General features: G+C 37.1%; 2 protein-coding genes across 5 annotated transcripts in view; both read left to right on the top strand.

Moving 5' to 3' along the window:
- Positions 1–6839, top strand: part of slim (scruin like at the midline) — a 45322-nt gene extending 38483 nt beyond the window's left edge. For both annotated transcript variants that reach the window (XM_076447934.1, XM_076447933.1), the window contains exon 10: positions 6348–6839. In XM_076447934.1, the coding sequence (XP_076304049.1) occupies positions 6348–6599 (252 nt within the window). In that variant the 3' untranslated portion in view covers positions 6600–6839. The remainder of the gene's footprint in view (positions 1–6347) is intronic.
- A 3983-nt stretch (positions 6840–10822) lies between these two features.
- LOC143222064 (TNF receptor-associated factor 6-like) overlaps positions 10823–20886 on the top strand; it is a 36511-nt gene continuing 26447 nt past the window's right edge. The window contains exon 1 of one of the 3 annotated variants that reach the window (XM_076447924.1): positions 10823–10977. Coding sequence is in view for 1 of the 3 variants with exons in the window: in XM_076447920.1 (XP_076304035.1) it covers positions 10907–10977 (71 nt within the window). In the remaining 2 variants the exon portion in view is untranslated. The remainder of the gene's footprint in view (positions 10978–20886) is intronic. The other 2 variants (XR_013011979.1, XM_076447920.1) reach the window with 2 other exon arrangements.

The raw sequence follows: 20886 nt of genomic DNA, 5'->3' as shown, positions 1-20886 counted from the left end.
TCAAACTACCGTCCAATTGCTTTGACGAGCTGTCTATGTAAGACCTCAGAGAGGATAGTTAATGCTCATTTTGTTTGATTCCTCAAATCAAACAACCTCCTCTCGCCCTCCCAGTGTGGGTTCCGATGACAGCACTCCATCACAGACCCCCTAATTCGACTTGAAACATCAATCAGAGAAGCCTTTCTCAAACGACAACATCTTGTGTTAATATTCTTTGACATTGAGAAGGCTTATGATACAACATGGAGGTATGGCATTTTGCGAAACCTCCATATATATGGGTTACGTGGCCATTTATCTATGTTTATTAAAAAATTTTTAATGGACAGGATATTCCAAGTTTGTGTGGGTTCGACACATTCCCGTTCTTTTCTACAGAAACTTGGGGTTCCTCAGGGCTGTGTTTTGAGTGTCACACTTTTCAGTATAAAGATAAATGCCGTCACTGAACAACTCCCTCTCACTGTTGCAAACGGGCTCTATGTCGATGACTTTCACATCTCATGTCAGTCATCGAACATGAGATATATTGAGTGGCAACTACAAACTGCCCTCAATCATGTACTGAAGTGGACTCTCTCTCTAAAACCGTTTGCATGCACTTTTGCCACCAATGGATATTCACCCTGATCCTGAACTCCATATTGGTGAAGTTTTGTTGCCAGTGGTCCATGAGACCAAGTTCTTCGGGCTTATCTTTGACCGTAAGCTGACCTTTATACCACACGTAAAACAGCTACGGGTTAAATGCACAAGAGCACTGAACATCCTCCATGTCCTCTTTACCACTACTTGGGGAGCAGATCGATGTTCTGTGTTAAAGATATATCGTGCTCTCATTTGATCGAAACTTGACTATGGATCAGTGGTCTATGGCTCAGCCAGACCCTTGGCCTTAAAGATGCTGGACCCCATTTATCATCAAGGACTTTGACTCTGCATTGAGGCTTTCTGCACCTCCCCAGTTCAAATCTTATACATAGAATCTCATGAACCTTCTCTGCACCTTTGCCGTTTGCAAATGTCTTTATTATATTCTTCGAAACTTCATTCCTTACCAAAGCATTCCACCTGGGGATGTGTTTTTCTTCCTCAATGGACCATTCTTTTTCAGAACAGATGATCTGCCATTGTTCCTTTTGGCCTTTGCATCCAGGTGCAATTGGATGAATTGGGTCTGTCCTTGGATAACATTGCAGAATACACTGGTCAGCCCATCCCACCATGGCTTATTACATTCTCCAAATGTGATCTTTCTTTAAGTCATCTGAGAAAGGCAGATACTCCCGATTGGAAGTACCGTCTTTAATTTACTGAACATCTTTCAAACAATCTTTCCATTCCAACTTATACGGATGGTTCCAAATCAGGTAACTCTGTGGGCTCTGCCATGGTTTGTTGCAGTTTGGTGGTTGTGCACAGAATCCCTTCTACAGCTTCTGTGTTCACTGCTCAACTGTATGGCATATATCTTGCCCTGGATCATATTGAAGCTAAGCAATGCTCCAACTGCACTATTTATACTGACTCGCTTAGTTCTCTACTGGCCCTGGAATTGCATCACATTGGCTCACACCCTGTTCTCGCTGATATTCAAAATTGACTGGCCCATTTCTCATTAATATCTACTTCTATCCAGTTTTTCTGGATACCAGGCCACATTGGTTTTCGCAGGAACAAGCTTACAGACACAGCAGCTAAATCTATCTGCTCTGGCACTATCACCACTGTGCCTATTCCGTACATTGACTATGGTCCTGTATTGAAGGCTCGGCTCTGTGCTAGCTGGCAGACCACTTGGAGTGAGCAATGCGACAACAAACTTTTCCAAATAACAGTCCAAATAAAACCCTATATTGGGCTTTGGCTGTCTAGCTTCCGTAAGGTTCGGAAGGAGGAAGTTGTTCTAACTAGACTATGCATTGGTCACAACTTTTTAACTCATTGTTTTCTTTTATCTGGAACTGTTGTACCAGTGTGTAGTTTGTGTAACACTCAAATCACTGTAAGCCACATTTTACTTTCTTGCCATCGTTACGACTTTCAATGATGGCACTATTTTAAACATGTTTTGTCCCAAGGTTTGTCCGTAACATTGGACAGTGTTGTTGGTGATGGTGACACTGTCCACCTTGATAAAGTTTTTAGTTTTTTAATAGCCATTAATCTTTTTAATCTCATTTAAATGTTTGATATTTATTCATTACACCTTTTTAATTGTGGTTCCCTTTTCAGAGTCTCAATCTCTCTAGTTCAATTTGACATTGAAAAATGGCAGAATATTAAATAACTCGACACCAGGACTGGAAAGGCCAACTTCAGGTGACTAACGCTGCTGTTTGAACTATCCGTTAGTCGTCCTGGCGAGTTGTTATTACAATTTTGCTGCATGTCTTTTTACACTTTTATTACTTTACCTTTTGGTACTGGCCATAATGACATATAACCAGGAACCAGGATTGGAAAGACCAACTTCAGGTGACTGACAGTGGTTCTTGTACTTACCTGTTAGTCTTTCTGGCGGGTTATGATCATTACCATTATGCTACAGAAAGTCCTTTACAACTTTGTAGACTGGATGTCAACATTAGTTTTATGCCATTTTATGTTTTTAATTGCTGTTTTGTTTTTACCTTCATTTCCTCTTATGAATTTTACTACATTTACTTTACTTTTACCTTTTTACCAGACATTTGGCTAATTATTATTACAGTTTTGCTACATGTCTTTTAAAACTTTCATTACTTTACCTTTTGATAATGGCTGTTATGACAACATAACCCAGAACCAGGACTGGAAAGGCCAACTTCAGGTGACTGACTGTGGTTCTTGTACTTACCTGTTAGTCTTTCTGGTGGGTTATGATCATTACCATTATGCTAGAGAAAGTCCTTTACAACTTCTCTTACTCTGCTTTCTCTCTTAACATTGTAGACTAGGTGTCAACATTGGTTTTATGCTTTTTCTGTTTTTCAATGGTTTTTGTTTTACCTTCATTTCCTTTTATATCTTTTACTACATTTAATTTATTTTTACCGGATGTTTGGTGCAGATAGCCTAGTCACTTTGTGCCATAAAACACTAAATCAACCAACCAACCAACATAGTAACAGAGACGATCTGAACTGCTTTAACCATAATCTTTAGCAGCCATGTTGTAGGTTAGGTGCAATGTAATTTATCACTTCCACTTGCTGTTCTGAAGAGTGATCATTTATTTTAGGTGTGGCTTTAAAAGCTGAAATAGTTGTATACAGTCACTCTCAAATGTGTTTGATGACTAATTCTTTTTATTGAGTTTATCTTTGTTATTTTAATGAATGAATTTTTTATGCTCTTTATTGTACGATTTTGTTATCAATTTATTTTCAATGTACCTGAATATTAGTGTTTTGCTGTTAGTACCATCCCATTATATCTACTTATATACCTGCACAATAAAATTTACTGTAACCATTTATCATGGATACTGAGCTAATGTTACATTGTTAGATCTATTTAAATTTATTACTGAGCATTCTTAGAAAGAAATGAAGGAAGTTTCTGTTGTGTTGATGTTTCAGTTTTCCAAGAGATAAGGAATTGGCAATAGTGCAAAAAATTGATACTCATGCTCACCATGGATTTTCTACCTTTGTATATTAATGTAGAACTTTTTTAATTATTCATTTGTTCATATCCTATGTAGTTTTCTCTTAACTTTTGGTCAAGAAACTCTAAATTAGATTTACAAATTTTTGTGCAAACAAATAGAAATTGTGACAGTATAATGTGGTATGGAGTTCTAATTCTGCAAAATGTTAGTTCCTGTTAATATAGATAATGAAGTGACCATGATTTCAATTTCAAGTAATAGCAGTATCTTCATTGAAACTGTATACTTGGTATTCAGGACTGTAATAAGTAATAGATAATGCCACTAGAAAGAATGAAAAATTTGTCACCAGAAGTTTTTTACAAATGAGTAACTGTTCAGCACAGACATTCCCTTAGAGACAAGCAAGACACTTCAGTTTGTTCAAAAAATTCAATTACTTTTCAATTTGCAGATATTTGTTTTTTAACAAGTTCTTTGAATCTAATTGATGCAGAAATAAAATAACAATAAAGAATACTTAGTATACAAAAACCAAATTCAAGGTATCTTAAAACAGTTACATGGCAATGCTGAACCAAATTTCATGAGAGGCTTTGCCTTTATATGTACTAATAATTCTAGGATTGGTATTTACAATACACTTCCACAAAGAAGGAATTTTTTTTAGCATTTGTTGTCTACTGCCAGTAAATCTTAATGTTTTGGTTGCAAAGTTTATCTCTCTCTCCCTCTTTTTTTTTTTAAATTAATGCATATTGTTATAGGCAGTATTTTAATATTTGAGTCATTTTGTTTTCACTAGAGGGGGTTGTGTTTCATGAACTCAGTGTGTGAAATCTGAAAGTTTGAAAGTTTAGGTCCCTCTGAATTCTTGAAGTTTACTGTAGGGTAGAAAGCTAATACAATATAAAAATGCCAAACTGAGATAAATTAATTAAACAGTTTAGTGTCAGTTAAAAAGTTTGAGAGCTAGTGAGTATATTCACCAATGGGCTAGATAGTTGGAATGTTTGTTACTGATCAGTTAGCAAAGAAACTTTTGAAAGTAATTTAGGTATACTTTATTTCTAGAAATTGTGTTTAAATGTTTTTAAAATCATGATTACCAGTAAATGTATTAAAGAAATGAATTCATTCATTATAAAAAAAGTGAACTACTTTTTAGATTATTTTGAACAAATAATATAAAAGAACATATTAAATAATAGAACACATTACAACATTATTTTGTAAGTAATACAGAATCTCTGAAATGCTTGAACCATAACCTTTAGTAGCCAGGTTGTAAATTTTATATAATCTATACAAAGAATAAATTCTCAGTTTAAAATTATAGAATGTTGTATTTTAAAAGGTAGAGACCATTTTCTTTGTTTATATTTGGTGTTTTATTAAGTCTAAGTATTGTACTATGATAAAATGTGACCCTCAGTTTTTAAGATTAATTTTGCAATGTTTTTTCCCCCCTTTTCCTTTAATTAAACTCAGCTGTTAGATGATTATTTTCAAGACAAGAAGAAACAAAATATTTGTGACTTAAATAAAAGTATATAAACACTTTGAGTTGGTAAAGGTTTGTAACTTATGCCTTAGAAGATGTTTATTTGCAGGATAAGAAGAAATAAAATTATTTGTAACTCAAATGAAGTGTGTTCATGACTTGAACCTTGAAAATCATATGGTATTGTGCTTTAAGATAAGTTAATAATTATAAAGTAATGAAATTAAGTTTTAAATTTAGAGATTTCTTAGAATGTGAGACTTAAATTTACTACATTTTTGACTGTGGTCAATACAACAGCATGAAAGTAAACAAAGTGGACAATGAAACAGAATTTAACATAAAATAATTTATGTATATGTATATTTTAATCCAAAACAAGTTTTCATTAAATGTAGTAGTGCATTAAAAAGTAAGAAAAGAAAATTAAACATCAGATATTAGATATTTTTGTTTGGAAACAGATAAATTAATTCATTGTCAGATTTAAAAAGTATTTGATTTATTTTTATTGATTTTGTATCAAATACTTCATACATGTGATAAAATAATCTGATTCCTATCTGTTTTGGAAACAATGGTGGAAAACTTAATTGCCTAAATGGACAATGATTGGGTTAGATTCTTTGAAAGTAAACTTCTTGCTCCACATGTAACTTTTGTAATAAGCTGTTAATATCATTCATTTAAGATTTTGTTTTAAATAGTAGGCTAATATGCGTGTCATATAGGTTAAATAAGGTGTCTATCAATAATTGTTATACGTTATTCAATATCTCAAAATCTTATTACCCTTATATGAGTTAATCATGTAATTTTAATTTTTTATTTGTAAAATCATCAACAAAGTAATTGTTTTTGTACAGTAATTTGAATGTTAAAGTTCTCAAAATGAGTAAATTTGCTCACTGTCAACTTTACACTGTAGCTTTCAAAGGTGCAGAATTAAATATGTTATATAAATCATTCTATGATATTCATTTCTAATTTAAGAAATTTCAATTGTCTAGTGCTTATATGTGTATATCTTACAAATTTAGACTTGGTTTTCAACACTGTTAGTGTTTTTTAACCTTCATATGTTTTGGGAATTTCTAAAAGGTTTTTAAAAGCAGACTTTAATTGTAACATAAAGGAACAACAAAGTTCTCAAAATATAATATCGTTTTAGGATCATGCTGCAAATAGAATAGTGAATACTGATTGAAATTACTGTGTTACTAACTGTGTTTGATTTCTTTTCAGAATGGAGAACTTTTGGTGTTTGGTGGTGTCACAAAAATTACAACTAAGATTGTGCATAATATCTTGAATGTCATGGCTTTGGAGAGAACAAATGAAGTATATTCAATGTGGCTACCTATTCCTCCTCTACTAGAGATATGCTGGACAGCCTTAAATTTTTATTTTCCACATTTGAAATCTTTATCTGTTTGTCAACTTCGTGAAGTAGGAATTCCAACAAATTTGATAAATAGGACTGAACCTCTGACTTAGAAAATGATTTTTTTTTCCAATAAAGTGGGTGGAATAAAGAAGTTTTTTTTGTTTTTTTCTTTTACTTGAATGTAGTATGTCTGCTGTGATTGTCTAAATTACATTTCTTAAGCAAATAATGCGAGAGTTTTGACTTTTCTAAATTCTCATTAGTGTTATGATACAGTGATAAAATGTACATGAAAAGAAATATATTTTTACTTGTTTTGACAAATAGAAAAGGAGTTCAAATTAATGCTCAGAGATAAAGCTTTTGAGTGGATTATTTATTAACTTTATGACAATATTTCAACTACTTGTGTAGCCATTATCAGGTAAATGTCATCTATTGTGTAAATGTTGCTTGCACGATATTTCACAGAATGTACAACGGTTACCTGATGTTGATCACACAAGTGGTTGATATATTGTAATAAAGTTAAAAACAACAACAAAATGATGTCAAGAAAGGCACCAACCTATGTGGGAGACTATTCATAATACCAATTCACATTTGACACTCAGTTTTGTAGGTGAGGTTGAGCATGACACTTCATTTTCTATCAGTATTGGTTCAGTACATTGGTCATGGAAAAGGGGTCCTTAATCGATGACAGCGTGTTTATTGAGTGTTCCATGTTTTCCCCATAATTCCAAGGGCATGTGGAATTTACCTTGCTTAAATGGTTGGAAAGTAAGAATGAATATTTGTAATTCCAGACTGGATGAGTTTGTTTCCTCAAGTTGAGTAAGGCATACAAGATCCTGTCATTTTCAGTGTTGAATACCTTCTTTTCATAGTTCTGGTGGCTCAGAATGCATCACTCTATGCCATCAGCATGGGATATAAGGACCATGGCCCTCTAATTCTAAACCTTGAGTTATAGAACCTTGGCTATTTGGTTGGGGCCTGACCAATAGTGATGATAAATCATGTAAAATTCCACCCACAGTACATGAATTAAGTTGTGGGTGAAGAGCATACATGTTGAGGATATAGTGCAGTTACTTCACTAGGTGCCTATCATTTATTGCACACAAATAATCGATGCAGGTGTTTTCTGTATGGATAATGCCCTCACTGATCTGTCTACCTTATCAATGTAGGATTCCAACTGTGGTGTGAGGAGAAGTAGGTATGTTTTATGAGCGATAATTTTCTTAAATTGAAAATTTTCAATGACAGTTACCTTCTGCTTGTACTCTTCCATGTTTCCTCCCCACTATGAGCTGTGTTTGGCTGTGGATTGAATCAGTTTCAAGAATTTGATAATACTATCTGAATGAGGCACTTATATCCAGTACTAAGATAGAGGCACTTTGACATATGTGAAGAGTGTCACCAAAATAATATTGCCAAGGGCAATTAAGTGTGGTATAAAAGATTTGAGCAAGCGAGAAAATATCAGACCAGTGATTAAATGGGCAAAAGAAAAAATCCTGGCAGTTGAATAATAGGTGTAGTGTGAGGGGAAATTATTTTTTGGAAATTCATTTTCAATTCAAGAAAATGGTGAGTTTGGGAAACAATGTGTTTTATTTGTATTTTATTCATGTTATTTCTTTGAAAATCATCATTTTCCTTATCATTGGTAAGGTTTTGCTTTGAACAATGATAATGAGGAAATAAAACAGTTTTAAAATAGATAATGAAGGCAAATCTGTGGTTTAACACGTCTGAGTTATATTTGGTTTGGAGGAACTCTACCTCCTGGTCAGAAGCACTGGATGAGAGCTAATAATAATACTAAATAAAAAAATTAATTTATATATATACACACACCCACACACTAGACATATTCTAATGGTGAACTGTATGTTTGTTATATAAATGGCGTTTTCAGTTGTCTTTCACTCACCACAATAAACTGACATTCAGTAAGGTTTATGAAGAGAACATGACATCCATGCTACTACTATGTTCTTAATCATTCAGTACATACGCTGTTAAGATACACTAATAATAAACACGAAACCCAATCTATAATTCTATTCACTGCTTATTTTTGTATTTTACTGATTTTGGAGGATTACACCTCTCATCAGTAACCCTTAACTAGAGAAAATTGAATGTTTGATTGTTATTCATACTGATTGCTCATTAGTTCATCAAGAATAAATTTTAGCATTTATGTTACGTATACTTCAAATTCTATGTAAATACAGGTACATTGTGATAATCAGAAGAGAACTGAACACACCATACATGTAACATTTTCGTGATAGTGAAACGTTTAAAAACTCAGACAAAATGTTTTCACTGTTATCGTACGCGTGACAAAAAAATTCACACACTGAAGCTTCTAATACAGTGTAAAGTTCTCAAAAATATTATTACAATTACAAATACTCAAGCATCAAATGAAGAACACGTGAAATGTAAGACAAAAATTTATTATTTGAGTAAAATAAAATATGAAATCCGATGTCGATATTGCCAACCCATTAAATAATGACAGGAATCATAGCCCATAAATTTGATTGATAAAAATAAATACATTAGGACTAATTTAATACTTTAATAGCTGAACTAGAAAACTTGCGTTTAATTAATGTGTTTAGCTCACGCTAATTATAAAATTATGGTACTTTCACTTGGTTTGATTCGAATTTCGTGTAAAGCTACACGGGAGCTATCTGTGCTAGCCGTCCCAAAGTTAGTCGTGTAAGACTAGAGGGAAGGCAGCTAGTCATCACCGCCAACTCTTGGGCTACTCGTTTACCGGTGAATAGTGGGATTGATCGTCACATAACGCCCCCACGGCTAAACGGGCGAGCATGTTTGGTGCGACCGGGATTCGATCCCGCGACCCTCAGGTTACGGGTCGATCGACTCGCGATCTGAGGCTCATGGGTCGAATTCTTTGTCGTCGATCGTGCTTTCCCTTCAAGCCGTGGTGGCGTTATAATTTGATGTTTAATTCCATCAATCGTTGGTAAAAGTCTGTCACTACTAAATTTAGGGTAGATAGCCTTTCTTATACCTTTGCGCGAAAAACAAACCAAAAAAACTAAATGCGATTAATATTGATGGTTTAACTGCTGTTAATCTCAAGGCTACACTATGTGTTATGCATGCTCTGCCTACCACCGGTATCAGAACCTAATTTTTAGCGTAATAAACTGCAAATATACCTGTGAGCTACTGGGGAACTAAAGTTATGGTGACGACGATATTTTAAAGAATGCTAATTGATGGTATTTGTTAATAGTTGCAATCTATTGAAAACAACAAACCAAATGGGGTGAACAAAAACGTTAGTACCTTTTGACTTTTCTTAGATGTTTCAAGTGTTCTCTATCAGCAATGTTTAACATAGAACAGCGTTAAATTTATGCTGTTAATTAGAGTTTTCTACACACTTGAATTAAAATTAGAGAATGCTGTTATAAAGTTACGGCCAATCGCACTATTCGTTAAAAGTAGCTCAAGAGTTGGTGGTAGATGGTGTTGACTATCTACTTTCCCTCTATCATGAAGTTGCTAAATCAAGAATGGCCAGTGCAGATGCCTCTCATGCATTTAGACTGCACGAAACTGAATGCAAACCACACTCTATTATAAATAATTTTCAACAATATTTTTACAGATTTATTTTTCGATATTTTGCTCAGTTTTTGTAGTTATCATTAGTTGACTTACGAGGACTTGTTATTTCTGTTCTTATTGTTTTATTTAAATTGCCTTATATTGATAGATTAATCTGGTAAAACGTCATGAAATTGGAGATTAAACAACAAAACGTTTGCTTTATAAATTCAAAGAAAAAGAAATCTTGATACACACTGATCAATAACATCATTTTAAAACTGAGGAATAAAATTAATATTTAAGAAGCGATTTTGTACGAAAATTTGTTGGATAAGGGTGTGAGAATGTTATATTCTCTGTTAATTTACATATTGAAATATTAGCATGATATTTATCTTTTAAGAAACTTCTCAGCCATTACGTACAGGAAACATTAGAAACATAAAACATTGTATCCCATAATAAACACAAGTTGGACAAGAAATTTTGTATATCTGTGAAGGTAAAAGCAGATTCAATAGTTACACACAAACAATATATGTGCAATTTTCTTTTGTGTGTATGTTTATAAAATATATACGACGTTCTCTGACCATAGCGTCCGCTCCTTAAACCACAAATGTAAAAAAACAAACAACAACAACACATTCCCAGGAAACGAATCAAATTACCGAGAGTCTCGTCAAAACGTTTACATGAGGTCATCGCAGGGGTATTCAAGGTAAACAGGTTTACGTCTCACTGGAAAATTTTCCAGTTGGCAGACGTAGAAGTAATCTATGCAACGTTAACAAGAATGTCCGTTCAAGTAGCAAATAAAGTGTTCTCCAGTACCAGAGTAAACAACAGGATAAGTTTGATTTCTAGGTAAGAGTGTTTTTGTGTATATTATATAGACACGGTAGCACAATATAGGTCGTACAAGCTTGGATTTTTATCATCTGGAGCGATGCAATAGTGATTTTGTATTACTTTTTTAAAAAATAAAAATCGTATCGAAAATACATATACTCTTCAAAACAAGAAACGCAAAAGGGATATTTTTGTTATTTTAGAGAGAAATATATCTAACGTTACAAGCTCAGAGTAGGTGATGTTACGCGTGTTAATGCACTGATTGTCAGACCAAAATGACAATAAAAGTTGTGCACTTTGAAAACAGAGGAAAACGTTGGATTTTTTGCCAAAACGCATGCGTGTCCAACAAATTTGTTTGAGAGATCTGCATGTTCTGCAAGTGCAAAATCCCTATAAAAGTGACGGGTTCTCGGTTTCCATAGCTCAGTGTTAAGCCACCGACACGCAATACAGTTACGCCAAGACTGACTGTAGCACAACGCAACAACGCCATTGGTCGTTTGGAAGAAGGCGAATCTCGATCAGATGTTGCCAGAGCTGTGAATGTCCACCCAAGCACCATCACAAGGCTATGGAATCGTCACCAAAAACATGGATCAATTCGTGACCGTCCACGATCTGGCAGACCTCGTGTGACCACGCCCGCACAATAACGCAACATCCGGTTACGTCACCTTCGGGATAGGACCACCACTGCAACGTCTACTGCTTCAACCATACCAGGGCTGCGTAGGATTTCCGATCAGACGGTACGCAACCGTCTACGAGATGCAGGAATCCGACCTCGACATCCAGTCAGAGGCGTCATCCTCACCCAGCAACATCGTCAAGCACAGCTGCAGTGGACTCGGGCACATCGGGTATGGCCTCATCGACGATGGAGGCATGTTTGGTTCAGCGATGAATCACGTTTTATGCTTCGTAGGCAGGATGGAAGGACCCGTGTTTACCGTCGCCGAGGTGAACGTTTTGCAGCAAACTGTGTGCAGGATGTTGACAGATTTGGTGGTGGCAGCGTCATGATGTGGGCTGCCATGGCATACAATGCCAGAACAGACCTTTTGCACATTCGAGGGAATCATATGGCTCAACGATACGTCGACGAGATTCTTAGGCCCCATGTGCAACCCATCATGGTGAACGTCAACGACGTTTTTCAACATGACAACACCCGTCCTCACACATCCTGACTCACCACTGTCTTCTTGAGACACCACAACATCAACGTTCTTCCCTGGCCTTCCAGATCACCAGATTTAAACCCCATCGAACATCTTTGGGACGAGTTGGACCTACGTCTGCGACGGCAACAACCTCAACCGCAGACTCTACCTCAGCTTGCAGCAGCTTTGTAGGCTGAGTGGACAGCCATTCCACAGGATGTGATTCGTCATCTCATCGCTTCCATGGGCAGGAGATGCCAAGCAGTTATTGATGCTCACGGGGGCATACTCGTTATTGACGTTGAGTGACGTTAAACTTCACCTAGTGAGCGTGGACTTCGCCTTTGCAGACTGAACATCCAAAGTTCAGGTGTTCAGCAGTGAACGTGCAAAGTTTCACACATGTCATACAGAACTACCCGGAATAAACTTGTTAACAATTTGTCTCATATTTTGCCTTTTGCGTTTCTTTTTTTTGAAGAGTATATATATATATATTTTAACAAACCGTTCTAAAGCACCAAATATAAAAGTAAGCCATGGGAGAAAGTAACAAAGAACATATATGTAACAAATTTAACTCATAGGCCCACCACTTTTGTAATATTCAGGAAACGAGATAAACAGTGCTATATTTAATTGGTATTTAATTGAATAAACAGTTCACCTACGACCCTTTGACGTTAGATAGATACTTACGGTCGATATTTACTTGCTTTATTATGTTACTTGTCTATCCATAAAACCTGTAAGTTACTCCTTGATACCAATGCCAGCGACAGTAAAGTTGGAGAAATATTATTACTATGCAAGATAGAATGGAGAATGTAATTGTGAATGTTAGTAATAAAATTTCGGCTCCCAGATGCAGGTATTGTACAACAAAGTAACAGCTGCTTGCAGTGGTTGTCTTCGTAAAACACTGTAACCATTATTTACATGGCAGGAGGTTTGCCATTTGTGAACCATACTTTATTGAAGTAGTTATTAAACGTTAAGAATCCAGAGAGGATGATAACATATTTAATAAGAATGTTGCAAGAACGATCTTTGTCATAGCTCATTGCCCAGGCATATAGCACTGAAATGTAAATGGACTGTCTTGTCAAACAGGAATAACGTGTGTATTCATAGAATGTCCTGACCCTGGACACCATGTGAAAGTTAAATCTTTGCTCTTTCTACCATAATAAAGGCAACACATGACTAACATGAAGTAGCAGATTCCACTGTCAGGCGGATGTCAAAGTTAATGCTTCATTCGTGTTGGAATGAAAACTAAAGGAACATATCCAACCATGGACATTCCTTGTTGTCCATCAAGATCATGCCCCATTCAGTACTAATAGAGAAATGTACGTATTCTGTAGCACGTGTTCAAGGAATTTCAAGTGTAAAAAAGTGTGCTCTAACATTGCTATAAACGCACAGGGAATGATGCTTCAACAGTACTGCAGAAAGTGATCCCCAGAGCTCTGTTGCAAGAAATATTCCACCTTTAGCATCCAGATATAACTGCTTTTACTAACATTTGATTGTGGTTCTTCTGGCTATGAGTAAATTGAAATATTCACCACTGGTAAGAGTGCAATACAGTGTGTGCCACCCAGAAAGAAAATCTTTCCTAAATACTGTAAGAGGTTTGATATACACGAGTATGAATGAGCAAGGAATGGTAGAAAGTTTCCTTCTTTTCACTTTAATATGTAGTTTTAATTGAAAACTCATTTTTTAAATGTAAATATCTTAAGGGATTACGCATACTTTGATAAAGAAAGTTGTTTACATAAGTTAAAGGGTTTTTCTTTTACCTTGTATGCATTTTGATACCTAAGTTAAACCTTTTATTTGAGAAAAAAACAACTCAATAATTGTTAAAGTGTTTTAAACATGTGACTTTATTACAGGACGGCATTCATTCTCTTTTTTCCATTTGCTTTTATTCCTATGAATGAGCTTTTTATAGCTTTCTACACCAAAAGTAGACATAATTTTTCTTCATATTCATTAGTTCATATTTCTTATTTAGTTTATTTTTTTGTGATTGTGTGTGATTTCTCATTGCTTTTTATATGCTGATTAATTCTGAAAAGACATATATCAGTAGCTGTTGAAGGATTGATTCTTGTATGTGCATCTGTATATACTACTTAAGTTTTATTTTAATGTATATTTAAGGATGTTTCGTTATATTTACTTGTTAAGGTGTTCTTATGTATACTTTACTGTTTAACTTTTACAGACCTTTTGTTTTGTTGTACTTTAATAAATTAGAGGTCTCCTTTGATAAGAATGGGGCCTTAAAATTGCATTTCATTTGTTAATAATGTTGTAAAAAGCTGTTTTTTATCAGTTCAAGATGTCAGATTATATATGGTAACCTTTAACTATAATAGCATATGTGAAGGGGTGGTGCTGAAGCCCTGCACAAATAATTAGCCTCATATTTTACCCCCCTCGGTGTGGTTTCCTGTACGTGGGGAGGGGACCTCTCAGGGAAGGTTCTGTTTTTCAGTTTACCTCCTCTGATATCAAAACATACACCCACGTGTTTGCCGTGCGTGACGACCCGTAAACGGGAGGAGAGGATCCTGGTGGTTGAGGGGTCCAACCCTAACACATCACTTTGGCCTTGAATTCCTGTAGACGGGCGGCCTTGGAGTGGCCCTTCTTGGGTCAATCGACTGGTCTACTTGAATTAGGGTCAACCAAGTACCAGTGTTGGAAGTTCTCAACAGGTGTTGTGGACATCGAATCTGATGCTGGTGTTTGGGTATAGTGCTCACGAAACCCTGGCGTTGCTGCAGTGTCCTTGTTTGACATTGTAGTGCGTCCCCTCAATGAATACCGAAATCTCCCATTTTTATTATTGATCCTTGAAATAAAAATTTAAATAAAATAGTGAAAAAACAGTCTATAGGTAAACGACCACGTTTTGAAGTTTTTGAGCAGCAATCTTTAACAGCTGTACCACCTGTTGTACCTCATTTTCTTATCCTACTTTCTCTTTCAGACAAACCTTCAGGACAAATGCCCTCTTTTTTATTCAAAAGGGATTGGAGGGACTTGTTGGCTCTCCAAATATTCACATCTCAACATAGTGAACTCTTGAATTCAAAGGCAATTTGGGATATCCCTAATGAGGTTACACCTCGTGCTACTTTGAATTCGTTACGAGGAGTTCTTGTTGAGGGGGATTTGAAGAACATCCCCGAGTCAGGGATTCTCGCTGGTTTCTTCACTCAAAGTGTTTCTGTAGTGAGATGTATCTCGACTCGTAAAGATGGAATTACGATGCCGACCAATATCCTCGTTCTGAAATTTACATCACCACGTCCACTTGTCACCATCAAGGCAGGTTATCTAAATTGCAAGATACGGCCGTATATTCCAAATCCTCTCCGATGTTTCCAGTATCAGAAGTTCGGTCACTTAAAGACGTCATGTCGTGGTTCCCTGACGTGTGCTCGTTGTGGTCGCAAGGACCATTTACCTAGGAGTGTGAAATGGACCCTCATTGCGTCAATTTCAATGGCTCTCACCCATCCTACTTTCGTTCTTGCCATAAATTGTTAGAAGAAAAAGAGGTGCACCATTTGAAAACAATTCAAAACATTTTTATCCTGATGCTCAAAAATTGCTGTCCACTGCTTCATCTCGGGTGTATGATGCTGCACTTCGTTCCACAACTACAGTGGGAGTGCAGACAGATCTCTCTGTGCCTCCAGAAGATTCGTTCTTAAAACAAATGAAAAGCCTTTTGATCTCCATGGTTAAAAAGTTGATGAATCAACTTCAACACCCATCTCTGTCCCTTATATACATTTCAACAATCTCTAAGATCCACATCCTTTGCTTCTGGGTACAGGCATTTCCTCGGATACATTTTCTTCTCCCACCCCAAGATGCAAAACAATCATTCGTTCGCGTCCTCAGTCACTGGAAACTTCTTCCAACAGCAAAGACCTGCCTAATCGACCCAGGTCAGGATCCATGGAGGCCGATAGACCTCCCTCGAATAAGGACAATAAGGAAAAATGACGTGGTCGTAAACAGAAGGGTTCTCCACCCAATTCGCCTACACGTAATTAAAAATGGCCACCTTGATACAATGGAACTGTCGAGGTTTACGTTCTAATCTGGATGACATCAAAACACTGATTGTTTCCTACCATCCTGCATGTCTTTCCTTACAGGAAACATTTCTGCAACCTGCCGATACAGTCACCTTTCTGCAGTTTTATTTGTACAGAAATGACAGGCTGTGTGATGGTCGAGTGCATGGAGGGGTAGCACTGTTGGTTGATCAGTATGTGCCCACCCTGTCTTTGCCACTCGACACACCCTTGGAGGCCGTAGCCATCCGTGTTTCCTTGGGTCATACCATCACTGTTTGTTCTATCTACCGGTCGTCTGGAGAGACAGATGATCAATTAGACCTTGTTGCCCTCATTGAACAGTTGCCGTCTCCCTTTTTTAATCCTGGGGGACTTTAATAGACATTATCCTTTCTGGGGAAGTGCTGATATTGACAGGAGGGATCGCTTTGTAGAGCGTATGCTTTCTGATCACAATCTTTCTCTTTTCAGTACTGGTTCTTCTAAGTATTTTCATGCACCTATTCAGTTCATTACTGCTACTGATCTATCAATTTGTCCCTTCACTATTCTCCCATTTTTCACGAGGCAGTGATCATTTTCCTATAATTTTGAGAGAGACTGGCCATGGTCGATGCCACCCGACCCGCATGCCCCGATGAGAGCTGGATCAAGCAAACTGACCCTCTTTCACTGCTCTTGCAGGACGTCATCATACCTTCCTCTGTAAGCCATCAATAGGTGACTAAGTGGCAGCAGTAATTGACTGTATTATACAATAAGCTGTTCAATGTTTTTCCAAAACATCGACACGTTTTCCACTAAGATTCCTTCAAACTACCGTCCAATTGCTTTGTCGAGATGTCTCTGTAAGACCTGAGAGAGGATGGTTAATGCTCATCTTGTTTCGTTCCTCGAATAGAATAATCTTCTCTCGCCCACCAAGTGTGAGGTCCAACGACAGCACTCCACCGTGGACGACCTGAATCGACTTCAAACGTCAATCAGAGAAGGCTTTCTCTAAGTACAACATCTTGTGTCAATATTCTTTGACATTGAAGAGGCTTATGATACAACACGAAGGTATGGCATTTTGCGAGACCTCCATATGTGTGGGTTATGTGGCTATTTGCCCATTTTTATTAAATTGTTTTCAATGGATAGGATATTCCGAATTCATGTGGGTTTGACACTTTCCCATAATATTCTATAGGAAATTGGAGTCCCTTAGGGCTGTGTTTTGAGTGTCACACATTTTTAGTATAAAAATTAATGCCATCACTGAACAACTCCCTCACTGCTGCAAACGGGCTCTATGTCGACGACGTTCACATCTCATGTCAGTGGTCGAACATGAGGTATACTGAGTAGCAGTTACAGACTGCCCTGGATTGTTTACTGAAGTGGACTACAGCAAACAGCTTTAATTTCTCTCTCTCTAAAACCGTTTGCAAGCACTTTTACCATCAACAGGGTATTCACCCTGATCCTGAACCCTGTATTAGTGAAGTTATGCTGCCATTTGGTCCCTGAGACAAAAGTTCTTGGGGCTTATTTTTGACTGTAAGTTGACCTTTAAACCACACATCAAGCAGCTACAGGTCAAATATACAAGAGCACTGAACATCCTCCGTGTTCTCTCTACCATCACTTGGGGAGTAGATCGATGTTCTATGCTAAAGATATATCGTGCTCTTATTGGATCGAAACTCGACTATAGATCACTGGTCTATGGCTTTGCCAGACCATCGGTCTTAATGATGCTGGGCCCCATTCATCATCAAGGACTTTGGCTCTGCACTGGGACTTTTGCACATCATCCCGTTGAGAGCTTATACATAGAGTCTCATGAACATTCTTTGCATCTCTGCCATTTGCAACTGTCTTTACTATATGCTTCGAAACCTCTTTCCTTACCAAAGCTTCCCACCTGGGGTTGTGTTTTCCTTCCTTAGTTGGACAGACTTTTTCAGAACAGATGGTTTGCCATTACTCCTTTTGGCCTTCGTATCCAGGTGCAGTTGGATGAATTGGGACTGTCCATTGCTGTATCCACTGGTCAGCTCATCCCACCATGGCTTATTGCAGTCCCCAAATGTGACATATCTTTAAGCCATCTGAGAAAAGCAGATACCCCCGATTGGAAGTACCATCTTTTATTTGCTGAACATCTTTTGAACCATCTTTCCATTCCAATTTATACGGATGGTTCAAAATCAGATAACTGTGTGGGATCTGCCATGGTTTGTTGCGGCTCAGTGGTTGTGCACAGAATCCTCTCTACAGCTTTTATGTTCACTGCTGAACTGTACGCCATTTCTCTTGCCCTGGATCACATAGAAGCTAAGCAATACTCAAACTGCACTATTTATACAGACTCGCTTAGTTCTCTACTGGCCCTAGAATCGCTTCACGTTAGTTCAAACCCTGTTCTTGCCGATATTTAAAACCGACTGACCTATTTCTCTTTAACATCTACTTCTATCCAGTTTTTCTGGATACCGGGCGACATTGGTATTCGCGGGAACGAGCTCGCCGACACTGGAGCTAAATCTATTTGCTCTGACACTGTCACCACTGTGCCTGTTCCATATACGGACTATGGTCCTGTATTCAAGGCTCGGCTCCGTGCCAGCTGGAGGTCGATTTGGAGTGAGCAACGCAAAAGCAACTTTTCCAAATAAAACCCAAAATTGGACTTTGACCGTCTTGCTTCCATAAGGATCGGAAAGAGGAAGTTGTTCTAACTGGTGCACTAGTGTGTAGTCTGTGTCACACTCGGATCACAATAAGCCACATTTTACTTTCTTGCCGTCGTCACGACTCTCAACGACGGCACCATTTTACACATGTTATGTCACAAGGTTTTCCATAACGTTAGACAGTGTTATTGGTGATGGTGACACTGTCAACCTTCGTAAAGTTTTCTAGTTTTTTAAAGGCCATTAATCTTTTTAATACCATTTATGTTTTTTAATTTATACAATAAACCTTTTTTAATGTGGTTCCCTTTTAAGAATCAAAGTCCATCTAGTTAGATATGAAATTAGAAAATGGCCGTAACGTTAAATAACTCGAAACCAGGACTGTAAAGGCCAACTACAGGTTGCTAACGCTGCTGTTTGAACTATCCGTCAGTCATCCGGGCGAATTGTTATTAAAATTTTGCTACACGATTTTTAAAACTTTTATTACTTTACCTTTTGGTACTGGCCATAATGACATAAAACCAGGAACCAGGACTGGAAAGACCAACTTCAGGTGACTGACGGTGGTTTTTATACTTACGTGTTAGTCGTTCTGGCGGGTTATGATAATTACAATTATGCTACAGAATGTCCTTTACGACTTCTATTACAGTAGTTTTTCTCTTAACTTTGTTTTACTTTAATTTCCTTTTATAAATTTTTCTAAATTTCCTTTAATTTTATCTTTTTCCCGGATGTTTGGTACAGATAGCCTGGCTGCTTTATGTCATAAAATAACCAACCAACTCATTTCACCTTGCTCCTCATTATACTTTAAAGTTCAATAGTATCTACCAACCCCTCGCTAGTACAGCGGTAAGTCTCCGGATTTACAACGCTACAATCAGGGGTTCGATTCCCCTCGGTGGGCTGAGCAGATATCCCTTTGTGGCTTTGCTAAAAGAAAACACAAACAAACAGGTATCTACCATACACAAATATTTAGCAATTTTCATCACAGAACATACTGATTATTCATAAAAATCAGTGATGTCGAGAAAACCCACATGTAGAGAAATATATATGTAAAAACGACTCGTTTGGGTTGAGAAAATATTTTACGAAGAGGAGCGAACAACGTCAGGTTCACAAAGAAAGAAAGAGGTAACTGATCGGAAGCTGACCACATGTTTGAAAGGGGTTGTTTAACTGAGTGTCGGAATATAGAGGGCGGTGTTACATGTTTGAATATATAATTTTTATATTATTTATTTTATTATTTTTAATATAGGTATAAAGATGTCCCTTTGTATTGGTTTATTTTGGGTTTAAGTTGTTGTATAAGTAAGGCTTCTGGGACTCAGCACATGAAACAAAACAAAAACTTAACATACTAAGAAACCAAATAAACGAAGCCATAAAACTATGCTCACTAGATAAAATTAACGATGAATTAGACAAAATAAAACAATACTTCATCAACAGCAATAAGTTTCCTCCACAAACCGTAGAAAACATTATACGCACACACCTAGTCAAAAAGCAAAATTAACCAACAAAAGTAAATATATCTCACGGATCAAAAAATCACGAAACCATATACTGCTGCATACCATATATTCCCGACATCAGCAGAAAAATAACCAACATTTGGTAAAAACTGGTAACAAAATATGACATTCCAGTTAATACCGTTGTTTTTGTTTTTGGAATTTCGCACAAAGCTACTCGAAGGCTATCTGTGCTAGCCGTCCCTAATTTAGCAGTGTAAGTCTAGAGGGAAGGCTGCTAGTCATCACCACCCACCGCCAACTTTTGGGCTACTCTTTTACCAACGAACAGTGGGATTGACCGTCACATTATAACGCCCCCACGGCTGGGAGGGCGAGCATGTTTGGCACGACTCGGGCGCGAACCCGCGACCCTCAGATTACGAAGCGCACGCCTTAACGCGCTAGGCCATGCCAGGCC

Source organism: Tachypleus tridentatus, chromosome 8 (assembly GCF_004210375.1).
Source record: "Tachypleus tridentatus isolate NWPU-2018 chromosome 8, ASM421037v1, whole genome shotgun sequence".
In the NCBI taxonomy this organism is placed as follows: Eukaryota; Metazoa; Arthropoda; class Merostomata; order Xiphosura; family Limulidae; genus Tachypleus; species Tachypleus tridentatus.
The sequence above is the reverse complement of the archived record's forward strand: the minus strand, read 5'-3'. Positions and strand labels throughout refer to the sequence as shown.